The sequence below is a fragment of the Miniopterus schreibersii genome (assembly GCF_964146895.1).
Source record: "Miniopterus schreibersii genome assembly, chromosome: 10".
NCBI lineage: Eukaryota > Metazoa > Chordata > Mammalia > Chiroptera > Miniopteridae > Miniopterus > Miniopterus schreibersii.
Genome location: NC_138110.1, coordinates 51,567,274 through 51,580,946, shown reverse-complemented (window position 1 = coordinate 51,580,946; position 13,673 = coordinate 51,567,274). Strand labels below are relative to the sequence as shown.

Here is a 13,673-nt window from a genome sequence, read left to right as displayed (position 1 = left end):
TGAGAATGGCATTTCACCTCTGTGATCTCCCTCCCCAAAACTCATAACCCCAGTCCAACCATGAGAAAAACAGACAAATCCCAGTTGAGAGACATTCTACAAAATGCCTGACTAATACTCATTTAAATTGTCATCAAACCCAAGGGAAAAGTCTGAGAAACTATCACAACTCAGTGGAATGTTAAGAGACAAGATAACTAAATGTAATGGGGTTCCCTGGGTGGGATCCTAGAAGAGAAAAAAAGACATTAGTGGGAAAATGAAGGGTAAAGAACTGACATTAATTAATAATAACATAGTAATATTTATTTATTAGTTGTGACAAATTTCCTATACTAATATAAGATGTTAACAATGAGGATAACTGGGCTTGGATATGTGGGAATTCTCTCTACTATATTTACAGCTTTTCTGTAAATCTAAAACTATTCTAAAAATAAGAGTTTATTTAAAAAACAACAATAACTGAAGATTCAAGTGTATTAAGCAAGTCGCCCAAGATCACACACCTAGAAAATGGCAGGGACTGGAACCCGGGGAGGGGCATTTGAACGCCAATAGTACTGCCCAGGACATGTGGACCTGAATGTGTCTGCCCCAGTCCTCATCTGCCTGGTTCCCTGAGATGCACGAATGCAGAGCATCCAGACCTCGGCCTAGAGTTTGAGCTGAGGACTCAGTTTCCTGCTTTGCTTCTAAATGGCCTCATCAGCAGGCTGACCATCCATGAGCCTCTCTCAATGGTGAACTCGATTTAATTTGACCATGACTGTCCCAGGCACAGAGTTTGGGCCTATAGAATGCAAAAAAGTAATAATAGCAATAATTAGCAATTATTGCTAATAACAGCAATAATGCCAAATGTGTGTGTGGCATTTTCTGTGAGAGAGGCCCTTTGCAAAGTGCTTTACCTGTATGGTTCATTGAATCCTTGCGACACCCTCTGCGGTAGGTCCTGTTCCGTAGCTCAGTTACATTCTGCGCTTGCTTTTTTCACGCTGTAGGGTGTCTTGGAAATAGTTCCATGTGCTAACATGAAAATCTACTTATTCTTCTGAACTGCTGGGTAGGATTCCACTGAATGGATGGACCATATTTCATTTAGCTGTGATCCAGTTGTGGGAACTTAAGGTGTTTTCCAGTTTCTCATTGGGGTGATGGACATCCTTGCACAGGCTCTTGGAGAGTATCTCTCTGAGTCAGAAAGTGTGAATTCTTTGAGGCCAGGATTGCACTGTGCCTCACCCATGTCTCATGGGACCCTTCGTCTGTCTTTGCCAGCTGGTTCTGCTCAGAGCCCCCAAGATCATCACACTTTGACCCAGGGAGGCCATTAGCACCCTGGGCTGTGAAAAGCCAATATTCCGTGCCTTAGAGACCAGTCCTCTATGCCAAAGAGTTGGGAGGCTTAGGATCCGCTTCCCCGGGGGCTCAGCACCGTCCTTACGTCCTCAGCATTGTCCCCCTGCCCTCATTGCCAGCTCGGCAGGTAACTCAATCCAGGTCAGCTGGTGGAGTATGAGGTAGTGTCTCGCTGAGCGTCATGGTATTTTACCAAGTCCGAAATGTGATCGCCACTGTTGTCACACTTTAGCGCCCCCAACAATCCCCTTGCAAATGAGAAAACCAGAGCCTCCCACATACCTTTCCCCTGACATCAGGGAAAGAGCAGGGAGCCCTGCCCAGGGGGGCCCGGGCCTGTGTGACCCCCAGAGCAGCTTTTGAGCTTCAGCCAAGGACTGGAGGGCATAGGGAAGTGTTTTTCCAATTTCAGGCAAAGCAATGGACTAGGTGGAATCTGCTATTCATTTCGTTTTCTCTGTGCTGGGTCTGTGAAGTCCGTGTTGGCTTTTAAATACAGTTTTCATTAACATGTCGGGAGCGCTGTCCCTGAGATCCTTGCATCTCTGGCAGATGGCTGTGGGTCCCAAACTCGAATGCCCACAGGGGCCAAGTGACCAGGTGATGTAAAGTGAAGAAAACCCAGGAGACACAGGGGAACTGGAAGTGGATGTCCCTGCATTCAATTGTCGGGATATAGGAATCCAAGCCCTACATTGCCAGGCCGTGTGAATTCTCAAAGTAGCTGAAAATCGGGCGGGGGGAGGGGGACTCCCTGCGTTTACACACTGGGTATGGTTTAAAAAAAAAAAAAATGTTAAGCCCACTGTGGCTAAATAAGCTATGTCTCCAGGCCAGCTTTCCTAATAGAACTTACCAGCATAGAAGAGACTGTGTCAGCCTAGTTCCTCTATCCCTCAATATCCCAATAGACTTTTCTGTGACAATGGAAATACATGCACCATCCTGTACGGTAGCCACTGGCTACATGTGGTTATTGAGCCCTTGAAATCAGATTAAGGGCAGGGGGGAATCAGATTAAAGAACTGAATTTTGAAGTTTATTTCATTTTAATTAATTTAAGTATAACTATAGATAACCACATGTGGCTAATGGCTACAATATTAATGTGACTGTAAGATTTTTTTTAAATTTGGGGTGTACCAAAGAGCTCAGCTACTTTGGGGAGGGGAGAATAAATTACATCTGAGGCCACCAAGTATCAGTTAGACTCCTGTACATGGAAAGAAAGGAAATATGAAATAAGGAGCATAAGAGGTTTAGTGTAAGTCAGTTATCTGCTGGCTCAGGAGGGGTCCCTTACTGCCCCTCCCCCCAGTTTTTTCCAGCACTCTCCAAAGAGTTTCTCAACTGGGGTTGCCATTTAGCATCCACCATGTTCTTTGCAATAACTCACATTTATGTAGCACCTACTGTGTGCCAGCATCTCACTTTTTCTCACGTCAACCCTGTGAGAAGGGTTCCATCGTTATCTCTAGGTACCAGCCCAACGTCTGAGGTTCAGGTGGTTATGTCATTTGAGCAACGTCACACAGCTGGCAAGTGGTTGGATCCAGGATCCAAACCCAGGCCGTCAGACTCCAGAGCCTGCGCTCTAACGGCCGGCACAGCGCACTCACAGATTTTGCCACGTCAGCACATCCAGATGTGCTCTTTGATGGAGGTGGAGTTGACAGGATTGGTGTGTGTTGCTTGTAGCTTCTGTGGGGTGTGTAGCATCACTCTTAACTCCTGGTTGCAAAGTGACAGAAATCCAAGCCCTCTAGCTAAAGCTGAAAAGGTATCAGTTTCCTGTGGCTGCTGTAACAAATTACCACACACTTAGTGGCTTAAAACAACACGAAGGTATTCTCTTACAGTTCTGGAGGCCAGAAGTCCAAACTCCGTTCCACTGGGCTACAGGTGTCGGCGGGGTGGTTTCTCCTGGAGGCCCTGAGGGGAAATCTGTCCTTTGCCTCTTCAGCTTCTTCTTGTATTTCTTGGCTTCTGGCATCCTCTCCATCTTCAAAGCGTATCACTCCAATTCCTTATCCTCTCTGTCGTCAAATATCCCTTTCCCTCTTGTTTATAGGACCCTTGTGATTACATTTGGGGCCACCTGGAGAATCCAGGATAATCTCCCCACCTCAAGATCTTTAACTTAATCATATCTGCCAAGTCCCTTTTGCCATATAAGTTTCCAGGGATTAGGACTTGGACACCTTTGGGGGACCTTTATTCAGCCAACCACTGTCAGGGTGGCCTGGTTTTAGTTATGGCTGGATCCAGGGGATCAAACAATGTCATCCCTCTTTCCCAGAAGTCCCAGCCAGAGTCCCAGGGCTGGTTCCCATTGGTCCAGCTTGGACCGCGTGCTCTCCCTGAAGCATTCATTTTGACCAGAGAGGTGCCAGGGCCCTCTGATTGATTGAGCCTGGATTATGTGCCCACCTTCGTTGTCCCTCTCCCTGTGATCTTAACCCACATGTGATGAGGTGTTTCCCCAAAGGGAACTGAGAGACTTATGGGTGGTGGCAAGCAGCAAGCTGTCACTGGTGTTCATTGAATGGCAAACCCATGGGATGGTGCCTGGCACATAGTGCTCAATAAATGATGATCACAGATCATGGGACACAGAGGGGGACTTGGAAAGGGGATACATCCAAAAGCTAATGCTAGGAAAATACAAGGTTCACTAAGCAGGTGAAGGTGGAAGAGCATTTTAGGCAGAGAAAACACCTGGAACAAGGCATAGGTTTCCACCGTATGTTTCGGTGTACCTGGGCGTGGAGGGAGTGGTCCCATTGTGTGCCTGTCCTAATGTAACATTAATAGCAGCCCCTTTTACTTGCAAAACTATCTTGGTTTGCATGGTAAATTATATGGTCACCCCGCTCTTATACTCAACCCATTTGTTTATAAGGAAACCAAAGATAAAAGGGGGGATGATACTTCACCCAAGGTCATCGACCTTGAGTGGCAAAGCTCAGACTAGAACTCAGGGCTCTGACTCCCAGTCCAGTGCTCATTCTACCCATCACTTATGAAACCAACTCTTAAAGGCGGCATCAGACTAACCAGTCACATTTCTCCCTTTTTCTCTTCTTGCCAAATTCTCCATAGGATTGTGACCAGATCCACGTCGATGATGTCTCATCCGATGACAATGGCCAAGATTTAAGGTAGGAATGGGTGGGGAAGCCAAGTATGCCCCTCTGGATTGGTTATCTGACTGGCCTTTCACTAGGAAGCAGAGAGGAGGGGCGGGCTGGTTTTCAAGACAAGACACACCTGCCTCCAGCACAGCTGGGACTTGTGTTTCTCTGAGGCCAGAAATCATGGCCCCACCTTGCAGCCTCTTCCACATCCCCTGAAGTCACTGAGGCTGAGATTTCCACAAATTCTCTGTGACCCTACTTATGTTTATCTCTTTCCTGTTTACTAAACTAATACATGCTTACTATAAAAAATTCAGCTCTGGCCAGTGTGGCTCAATTGGTCGGTCAAGCGTCATCCCATGCACCTAGAAGTTGCCAGTTCCATTCCCAGTCAGGGCGCACACCCAGGTTCTAAGCTTGATCCCCGTAGAGGGCGTGCAGGAGGCAGCCAGTCGATGGTTCTCTCTCGTGATGTTTCTCTCTCTCCCTCTCCCTTCCTCTCTCTCTCTAAAAAAATCAATAAAAACATTTATTTTTTTTTAATTCAACCACTCCTGATAAGAGTTTGGTACATTCTTCAAAAGTTTGATTGCATTCTTTAGCAAACATATATTATTTAATAGAAAAGTTAATACAGTTGATAAGCAAAAAATATATATTTATTGAGTGAATAAGTGGTATGTCTATCTGGTTTCTAGGGAAAAACACTCCTAGGACATGGATTCCAGAAATCAGGTACCCAGCCGCTTAGAACGAGACAGCTTTCAGGAGAATGTAGCTAGAATGTTCCAAATCTGCCCCTGGGGAAACTATAAAAATGAACCATAGTTAATCTGTGCTTATCCAGAATTATCACAATTCAACGCCTCTTGGCCCATCAAAAATATTATTAGACCAAATTATGTTTTGCTTATGGGGCCAGCCGTAACTTCGCTTAGTATTCGCTTCCTAGGTGTGTATCTTCCAATGAGTCCAGAAAAAGAAATCAGTTTCTGTTACTGAGCCCTGCAAGTCTTTTCAAAGCCCAGCACAATCAGAAGTGATAGGTGGGGAGGCAGCTGCTTCGTTTTAATTAGCCATCCAGAGAATCCCTTTGCCATCAGGACTGGCAAGGAGCAAGGCTCCTGTGCCAGCCCAGACATCTCAATTTATGGAGTAAATAAACCCTAGATCAAGGTTAACTGTGCCCTTTCCATGAAGTCATCGCTGGGAACCCCTCTCCCTTTCAAGGCAACGAGCAACCGCAGTTCGGTTTTTTTAAGTTTCCCCTGTAGCTGGCTTGGAATTTAAAGCAATATTCCTTTGAGCCCTGTCTCATGCTGAGCTGTTTGGTTCTTCATGCCAAGAATTCACAATCTAAGGGTGTTTTTCCCCTTAAAAAACAAGTTTCCCACTTCATCATTCAAGAAATATTTATTGGGTACCTACTATGTGCTAGGCACCAAGCATCAGATGCCCCTTGTGTTGTTTTTTTCTTCAGTTAACAGTGAAAACGAACCTTGGTAACACCCTTATTTTACACCATGCCCTGTTCCAGATGGTTTATATGGATTAATTCATTGCATCTTCAGACACTTTTATCATCAGTCCCGTTTTACAGTTGGGGAGTGGGAGGCACAGAGAGATTAGGTAACCTGCCCAACCTCACACAGCTGGTAAGTAGGGGCAACAGGATTTATGGACGCCCTCTCTGCCCTCCATCTCTTGGCAAAACATCCAGGCAGCTCTCCAGGGTATCCTCTGTGTTCACAGTGTTCTTTCTCAAAAGTAAATTATCTAGCCCTTTGCACCACCCTGAGAGGGCCAGACAGCCTTTCTCTGGGTTCCCATCGGAACTTAAAGGCACACTCTCACAATGTCTGGATCCTTTGATGTCCTGCAAATGACGGAGGAGGTCCTCAGATTCCCTGCAACAGGAACCCAGTTGGGTGGCACCAACCTTGGCTTCCAAATGGAGCAGTTCACCTACAACAGGAAGAAGGATGGCATCTCCATCATAAATCTGAAGAGAGCCTGGGAGAAGCTTCAGTGAACAGCTCATGCCCTGGCTGCCTCTGAAAACCCAGGTCAGTGCCACAGCCTCCAGGACCACTGGCCAGAGGGCTGTGCCGAAGTTTACTGCTGCCACCAGGGTCCCTTCTATTGCTGGCAGCTTCACTCCTGGAACCTTCACCAACTAGATCCAGATAGCATTCCAGGAGCCGAGATGTCCCGTGAGTACTGACCTCAGGGCCTGCCTGCCATCGCTCTGTGTAGCATCTCTCCTCTGCACTGTGTGGACATTGCCATCCCTGAGCAGCAACCAGGGGGCTCACACGGTGGGTCTGGTGTGGGTGCTGGCCCGGGAAGTTCTGTGCACATGTGGCACCATCTCTGTGAGCACCCATGGGAGGTCCTGCCTGCTCTCTACTCCACACAGATCCTGAAGAGACTGAAAAGGAGGAGGGGGAAGTTCAGGGTGAATGGACTGTGCCAGCTCCTGAGTTCACTGCTGCTCAGCCGGAGGTGGTGGCCTGGTCTGCAGGCGCAGGTTCCCTCCATGCCTATCTGGTTCCCCACCGAGGGCTGGCCTGCAGCCCCCACTGCTCAGGCCACTGAATGGCAGGAACAACCACAGTGGTCTTAACCTGTCCTTCTACAAACTCTTAAACAGAAAATGGAAATTAGGTTGACGGAAAATAAAAAAGAATTGAGCAAGACGGGAGCCTTTACACTAGAGAGGAAGGACCACTTGGTGATAGGTTCTGGAACCAAGGGGCGGTGATGGGATCAAGTCATGGGGCCCCTTCCTCGTCAGGGCAAGAACTTGCTGGAAAAGTACCCAGCACAGAGTGAGTCCTTGATAAATGGCTGCCCACCCCTGTGATTAGATGCTGTCTGCTGCCTTTTACTAGTTGGGTATATTTCATTTATCTTTAGCCCCTGGTCCCTACCACCCAAGGTAGGAGCTGAGAAAGATGAAGAAGCAGCACGTCTGTAACCTTTCATGGGAAAGGGAAGTCTCTGTGCAGACGAGTTGTTAGAACAGTCACGTCTTTCTACGTGTGAGTCATTCAGTAAAGAGCAGAGGAGAAACTGAAACCGGCCACGTCCCCACCACCTCGGACCAGCCACTTCCTGACATTAGGACTTCCTTGCTTCCAGTTTTGTGCATTCACACACATGTCTGTGACAACACAGGCGAATGCGAGCGTTAGGGAACGGTGTGTGCACGTTTATGTGGATATATGTTCATATGACTTTTCTTGTCCGTAAATGGGCAAGAATTTAACAACCGGGCACGGAGGCCTGGCCTCTGCCCAGGGTAAGGCGGAGCCCCAGGCTTGGTGGGTGACGGCAGCTGTCACATCACCCTGCCTTCTGGCTCCCACTCCATACTTTTCAGATTCCTTTTTATCTCTGTGCAGCAGTGGTGTTAAACGGGAGGTTCCTAAGATACTATTTCCAAGTGTTGCTTCATTTCTATTAACACTGCATCTTTTTTTAAAAAATAAAAATAAAATGCCTTTCTTTTTTCACTCTTAAACTCATAGAAAATCCAGAAAAAGCAAAATAATGCAGAGAGAGAGAAAATCAGCGGAACCCACACCCTGAGACGGCCCTGTACCATATTGACTGGTTTCCTCCCGGTCTTCTCTCCTATCTTTCTTAGAAGCTCCCGGGCGCACTGTGCATACATCCCTTGTTACACTCTGGTTTTTCTTGCAACATTAAAGCATGAGTGTTACTCCTGTGATTTACTCCCAAAACTTCTGGTGGGGGAAAGAAAGTGGTGTTCTCCGGAGAGCTGGGTTTTCCATGCTCACGCTCTAGCTGCTGTCGGCGGGAGTCCCCCGTCTTTGCCCGCTGGTCCCTGGCTGCCACTCTGGCTGTGAATCTGGGGTGCTGCTCTGAGTCTGTGCCCCAGTCTCCACACATGTAGAACTTCTTGGTCCAGCGATGCTGCGTGCAGGGCAGAGGGTTCTACCTGCAAAGCACCAGCAATCGACTCTACCTAATGTAACAAATAAAAAATTAAAATAGGGAATTTCTGTAGCAAGATATGGGGGTGCTCATAGAATGCGGAGAAAGGGTCAGCAGGCAGGCCCTAGAAGGGAGGTGAAGCAGGGCAGATTTGGGGTCAAAGTAGGGGGAGCCGAGTTTTCATCTGGACTCTTCCATCAGGATGAACCAAATCCAACCTTTTTTTTTTTTCTTTTAATAATTCTTTTTCATCCACAAGTTCCAAAGGAAGAGAGAGAGGCTCTCCCTTGTGTGGCCACTGCACACAGCGGGTAGGGATAACCCCCCCAAAAAGAAAATAGACTATTTCATACCAAAAGAAAGGAAAATGGATGCTGCTTAGGCAAGAGCAAAGGACGCCGCCTTCTCTGGGAAGCTAACGAAGGCTGTGGCCCTGCGCCTCCCGGGCCTGCACGCGCACAGCAGCCTGACACGTCGGGGGGTTGTGGGCACCTGAGCCCCACCGCAGCTCCTCGGGCCTGTGGCCCCCCGCTGAGGAACCCCCACCTCCCTCACCAACGCTGTCTCTCCCCCCCCAGCACGTACAACTTCTCTGCCGACGGCTTCCACAGCTCGGCGCCAGGAGCCGCCCTGTGCCTGGGCGCCGGCGTCCACGGCGGCGTGGACTGGATGAGGAAGCTGGCCTTCCGCTACCGGCGGGTCAAGGAGACGTACAACACCTACCGGAACAACGTCGGCGGTGAGTGGGCCGGGGCGGGGGCCGGGGCCCTCACCAGGTCCCCTGCGTCACCGGCACTTTGAGGGGGAGGAAGCTGAGGAATAGAGGAAGCCTCTGGCCCAGGATTACAGAAGCCACCAATGGGGGGGGGGGGGTGCACGGGGTTGACCCCCCCATGTCTTAATCACAACTGCTGCTTCTCAAAGTGGGGCTCTCCGCTCACCAGCAGGGCCTGCAGGTTCCCTGGGCCCGCACAGACCTGTCGGGTCTGAAGCCCTGAGGTGGGCCCGACCATCTGGTTTTCACATCGCCTCCAGGCGATCCTGAGGCCCCCTCCAGTTTGAGGTTTCAGCCCTCGCTGCCCTGCTTGTGGTCCGTGGAGCAGCCACATGAGCATCACCTGAGTGTGTGTCAGATACCAGGACGCCCAGGTTATCTGTGGAAGCATTCAAGTCAAAGAAGCACTGGAAGCCACTGGGTCTCAAACTTGGCTCATATTGGCACCACCTGAGGGATTTCTGACCTGATTTCCTTGGTCTGCCCGCAGCCCTGGCATTGGGATACATAAAATTCCTTGGGTGATTCTAATGTGCAGCAAAGGTGAAAACCACCAGCTTCGGCAGCAGGAGAGCGATGCTTCATTGCACTGAACAAGAAGTCTGGAAGGGACTGGAGGCAGGGTAGGCTCAGCAGTCACCAGGCCCTAGATCACTGTTTCTGGAATTCTCTAGGTCAGTGGATCTTAACAAGAGATGATACTCCTGCCCCAGGAGCATTTGGGGTATTTTCATTGTCCCAATATCTGGAACCAGCTATAGGCCCATAAAGGGAAAATGTTTGAGTAGGCAGCTAATAGCGTCTGTCGTGTATACCTTGGCCCCAAAAGCTCCAAGAGCTCCCTCCTCCACCCCTAGAAAGAGTCGAATCCTGGGAAGAATTGAGGATCTCAAACCAGATAGAATCCACTTCCAGTCCCCATGCTGACACTTCCTAGCTATGTCAACTTAGGCAAGATAGATAATCACTCTGAGCCTCAGTTTCTAAGTCTATGAAATGGGGCTAAAAATAGTTCTGCTTCCCTGGGTTATGGAGAGATTTGTTGTTAATATATACAAAAGGCCTGTCTCCGTACCTGGTATATAGCAGGCACTCAGTAAATGGTAGCATTTATCACTAGTTCCTTCCAGTTTTGCTTTGGAGTTTTTCAGGTTCTCCTGTGTCTTCCACTTTCCCTGAGAGACTACCAGCCCTTCAGGACAGATTTTCTGTCCCGTCTGTGGCCGCAGCCTAATGCAGTCCTGAGAATAACTAATGTTTATTGAGCACTTACTCTAAACTAGCCTTTGTTTGGAGGGCTTTTCATCTAATAGTTTATTTGCTCTTCACAACATCCCTGTAAGCTAAGTGGTTTTATTATCAATGTTGTGTGAGGGTAGAAACTGAGATCAGAGAGGTTAAGTAACTTGCTCAGCATCACACAGCTCAGACAGCAGAGCCACCGTGGAGTTTCAGGACAGCTGCTCCCCCACCTCTACCCATAGTCGTGACCTCTCACGCCCAAGTCTATGGACTACAGGAGTGAAGCAGAGCCTCAGGGTCAGCCCTGCTTGCTCACCACCCCTTCACGGAGAAAGGGGGGAGCAGGCATGCTTGGGGTGGAGGAGACAGGGATGGAGTCAGCCAGCGGAGGCCATCTGCTCCCCATCCAGGTTAAGCCCCAGGAAATACCCAGGGTTTCTGTCAGGCTGCTTTGCTTTCCCATAAACTGAGGGGAAATTACCTGATGTGTCAGCAGGCAGGGAGCTCACAGCTGGCAGGGTGCCAGCGGGCAGCCCCCCCATGCAGCCTCTGCAACCTCCTCCCCCAGCCTCCCCGAGCTCTTTCTGCATCTCAGAATAGCCTGGCGAGGGCTGCAGTGGAGACTGAGGAATGTAGCCTTTTAGCCTGGTGGCCAGGTACTTAGCTAAGAAATTACAGTTATTACTAATGAGATTTTTATAGCTTTATTTTATTAATTATCAAAGAGAGAAATGGATAGTGGAAGGCAACTAGCAGTGTCTACCACAAATAGCAAATGAAAAGTCCCGAGAACAGAGGAGCTGGTGATTTTCAGGAAGATGAAGGCCAGTGTGGCTGCAGTGAGGGGCATGTGGTAAGGGATGGGATGAGAGAGTGCCAGTGTCCAGATGGCACAGGGCCTAGTAGGCCACGGGGAGGGGTCTTCTACGCGGAGGCGATGATGTCTGAATAGCACAGGCACAAGGCAGCACTTTGTCCCAATGAATTCATTCTTTCTGCAGCAAATACTGACTTGTCACCAGCCATATGATATGCTAGCCCCTGCTGTAGGGGCTGGTACTGTGGCAACGAACAAGACCAACTTGATTCCTGCCCTCATAGAGCCAAGAGTCTAATGGCCGAGGCAGATGCCACCCACATAATCGCACAAATACGCTTTAAATTACAGTTGTGAGAAGTGCTATGAAGAAGAGATACAGTGTGTTGGGAGAGTATAAAATAGAAGGAACTGACTAGAGTACGCCTTGCAGAATTAATGACATTTATGATGAGTGTGAAGAGTCTAGCAAGGCAAAAAGGGAAGGTAAGATAAGACGAGTGGGCCCGGCCAGAGTCGCTCAGTTGGTTGAACATTGCCCCGTGCGCTGAAAGGTTGCCCGTTTGATCCCCAGTCAGGGCACATATGGAAGGCAACCAGTTGATATTTCTCTCTGACATCAATGTTTCTCTCTCCCTCCTCCACCCCACCCCCTTCCTCTCTCTAAGCATGTCCTCGGGTGAGGATTTTTTTAAAAAGATAAGAGTGGTTCAGGTTAGAAAATGAGGCGTGCAAAGGTCCTGAGGCAGAAACATATCTGGTGCTTCAAGAAACAAAAAGGAGGCCACCAGGGCTGGAATGGAAGGACATCAGGGCAGTGTCAAGAGATGAGTAGGGGCAGCAGGGTCATGGACTATCGAGTCTGACCTCTATCTTAAGGGCATGGATGGCTGAGATATGACAGGTTTAGAAACACCATAAAGTGGGCTTTGGAGGTCAGCTGCCTGGGTGCCAAACCTGTCTCCATTGTTTCCTCTCTACTGTGAGCAAGTCTCAAAGCCTCACAAAGCCTCAGTTTCTTTACCTGACTAACCTAATATTATATGTCAATTATATCTCAATGTTAAAAAAATAGTCACCACCTCTAGGATCCCTGTGAGAAAAAAAGGAAATGTCATGCCCTAGACAGTTTTACTCAATGGTTAGAGCATCGACCCTCAGACTGAAGGGTCCCGGCTTCAGTTCCAGCCAAGGGCACATACCTTGATTGCAGGCTGAACCCCTGGCCCTGGTCGGGGTGCATGCAGGAGGCACCAGTCGATGTGTCTCTTTCGCGTCTATGTTTCTCTCTCTCCCTCTCTCCCCTCCACTCTCTCTGAAAAGCATGGAAAAAATATCCTCAGGTGAGAATTAAAAAAAAAAAAGAAATGTCACATTAAATGCTTAGGGCCCTGTGCACAGTAAGCACTCAATAAATGTTAGTCATTAGTATTTTTTATTTTATTAATTTTTGTCTCCATTGTAACAGTGTAAGCTCTATAATTGGGAGGCTTTGTTTATCCCTGTATGTTCAGTGCCTGTCACAATACTAACCATGCTGGAGGCACTTCTGAACTTTTGTTGGATAGATGGTGGATGGATGGATGATGGATGGATAGATTGCAGATGGATGGATGATGGGTGGACGGATGGGTGGGTGAATGGATCAATCAGTGAATCCCAAAATAAGATTAAGATTACTGTATTCAAATTGACTTTGGGTGTCATCTGATTTGAAACCTCAAGGTAGCTAGACTCCCCTTCCCTAACCCTAACCCCTCCCAGTCCTTTCTAAAATGATAGCTACCACATCTTTATTTTCTTTGTCCATAGGCTTGATAGGAGCTCCCAAAAGAGAGACCTGGCTACAGCTCAGAGCTGAGCTGGAAGCTCTGACCGACCTCTGGCTGACCCACTCCCTGAAGGCACTAAACCTCATCAATTCCCGGTAAGTGGGAGCCCTCATTTTTGCTTTGTGCCACTGAACTTTCTCCCATTCACGGGTGGTGGCTCCTCCATTCCCACACTCGGGAATAGACTCTCCAGATTCTCACTTGCACACTTTCCAGACATTTGATAAAGCTGAGTTGTGCAAGGTTCTGTAGACACTTTGTGCCATAGCTGAGCAAGTAGCTGCAGTGACTCTCAGGAGCTAGCCTTGTGGTCCCTTGGAGTTCTGATCTACAGTCTCCTCTGTCCTCAGGCCCAACTGTGTCAACGTGCTGGTCACCACCACTCAACTAATTCCTGCCCTGGCCAAAGTCCTGCTGTATGGACTGGGCTCTGTGTTTCCTATTGAGAATATCTACAGTGCAACCAAGACAGGTAAGGGGAACCCAGACCTCGGGTGATGCAGGGTGGGGTTAGCGTTCCATCCCAGGCATGGAAAGTTTAAGAA

General features: G+C 48.5%; 1 protein-coding gene across 2 annotated transcripts in view; it reads left to right on the top strand.

Moving 5' to 3' along the window:
* The window catches only part of EYA2 (EYA transcriptional coactivator and phosphatase 2), a 201,995-nt gene that overhangs the window by 178,484 nt on the left and 9,838 nt on the right, over window positions 1-13,673 (top strand). For both annotated transcript variants that reach the window (XM_081149090.1, XM_081149089.1), the window contains exons 11-14: window positions 4,465-4,523; window positions 9,041-9,201; window positions 13,109-13,223; window positions 13,479-13,600. In XM_081149090.1, coding sequence (XP_081005216.1) covers window positions 4,465-4,523; window positions 9,041-9,201; window positions 13,109-13,223; window positions 13,479-13,600 — 457 coding nt within the window. The remainder of the gene's footprint in view (window positions 1-4,464; window positions 4,524-9,040; window positions 9,202-13,108; window positions 13,224-13,478; window positions 13,601-13,673) is intronic.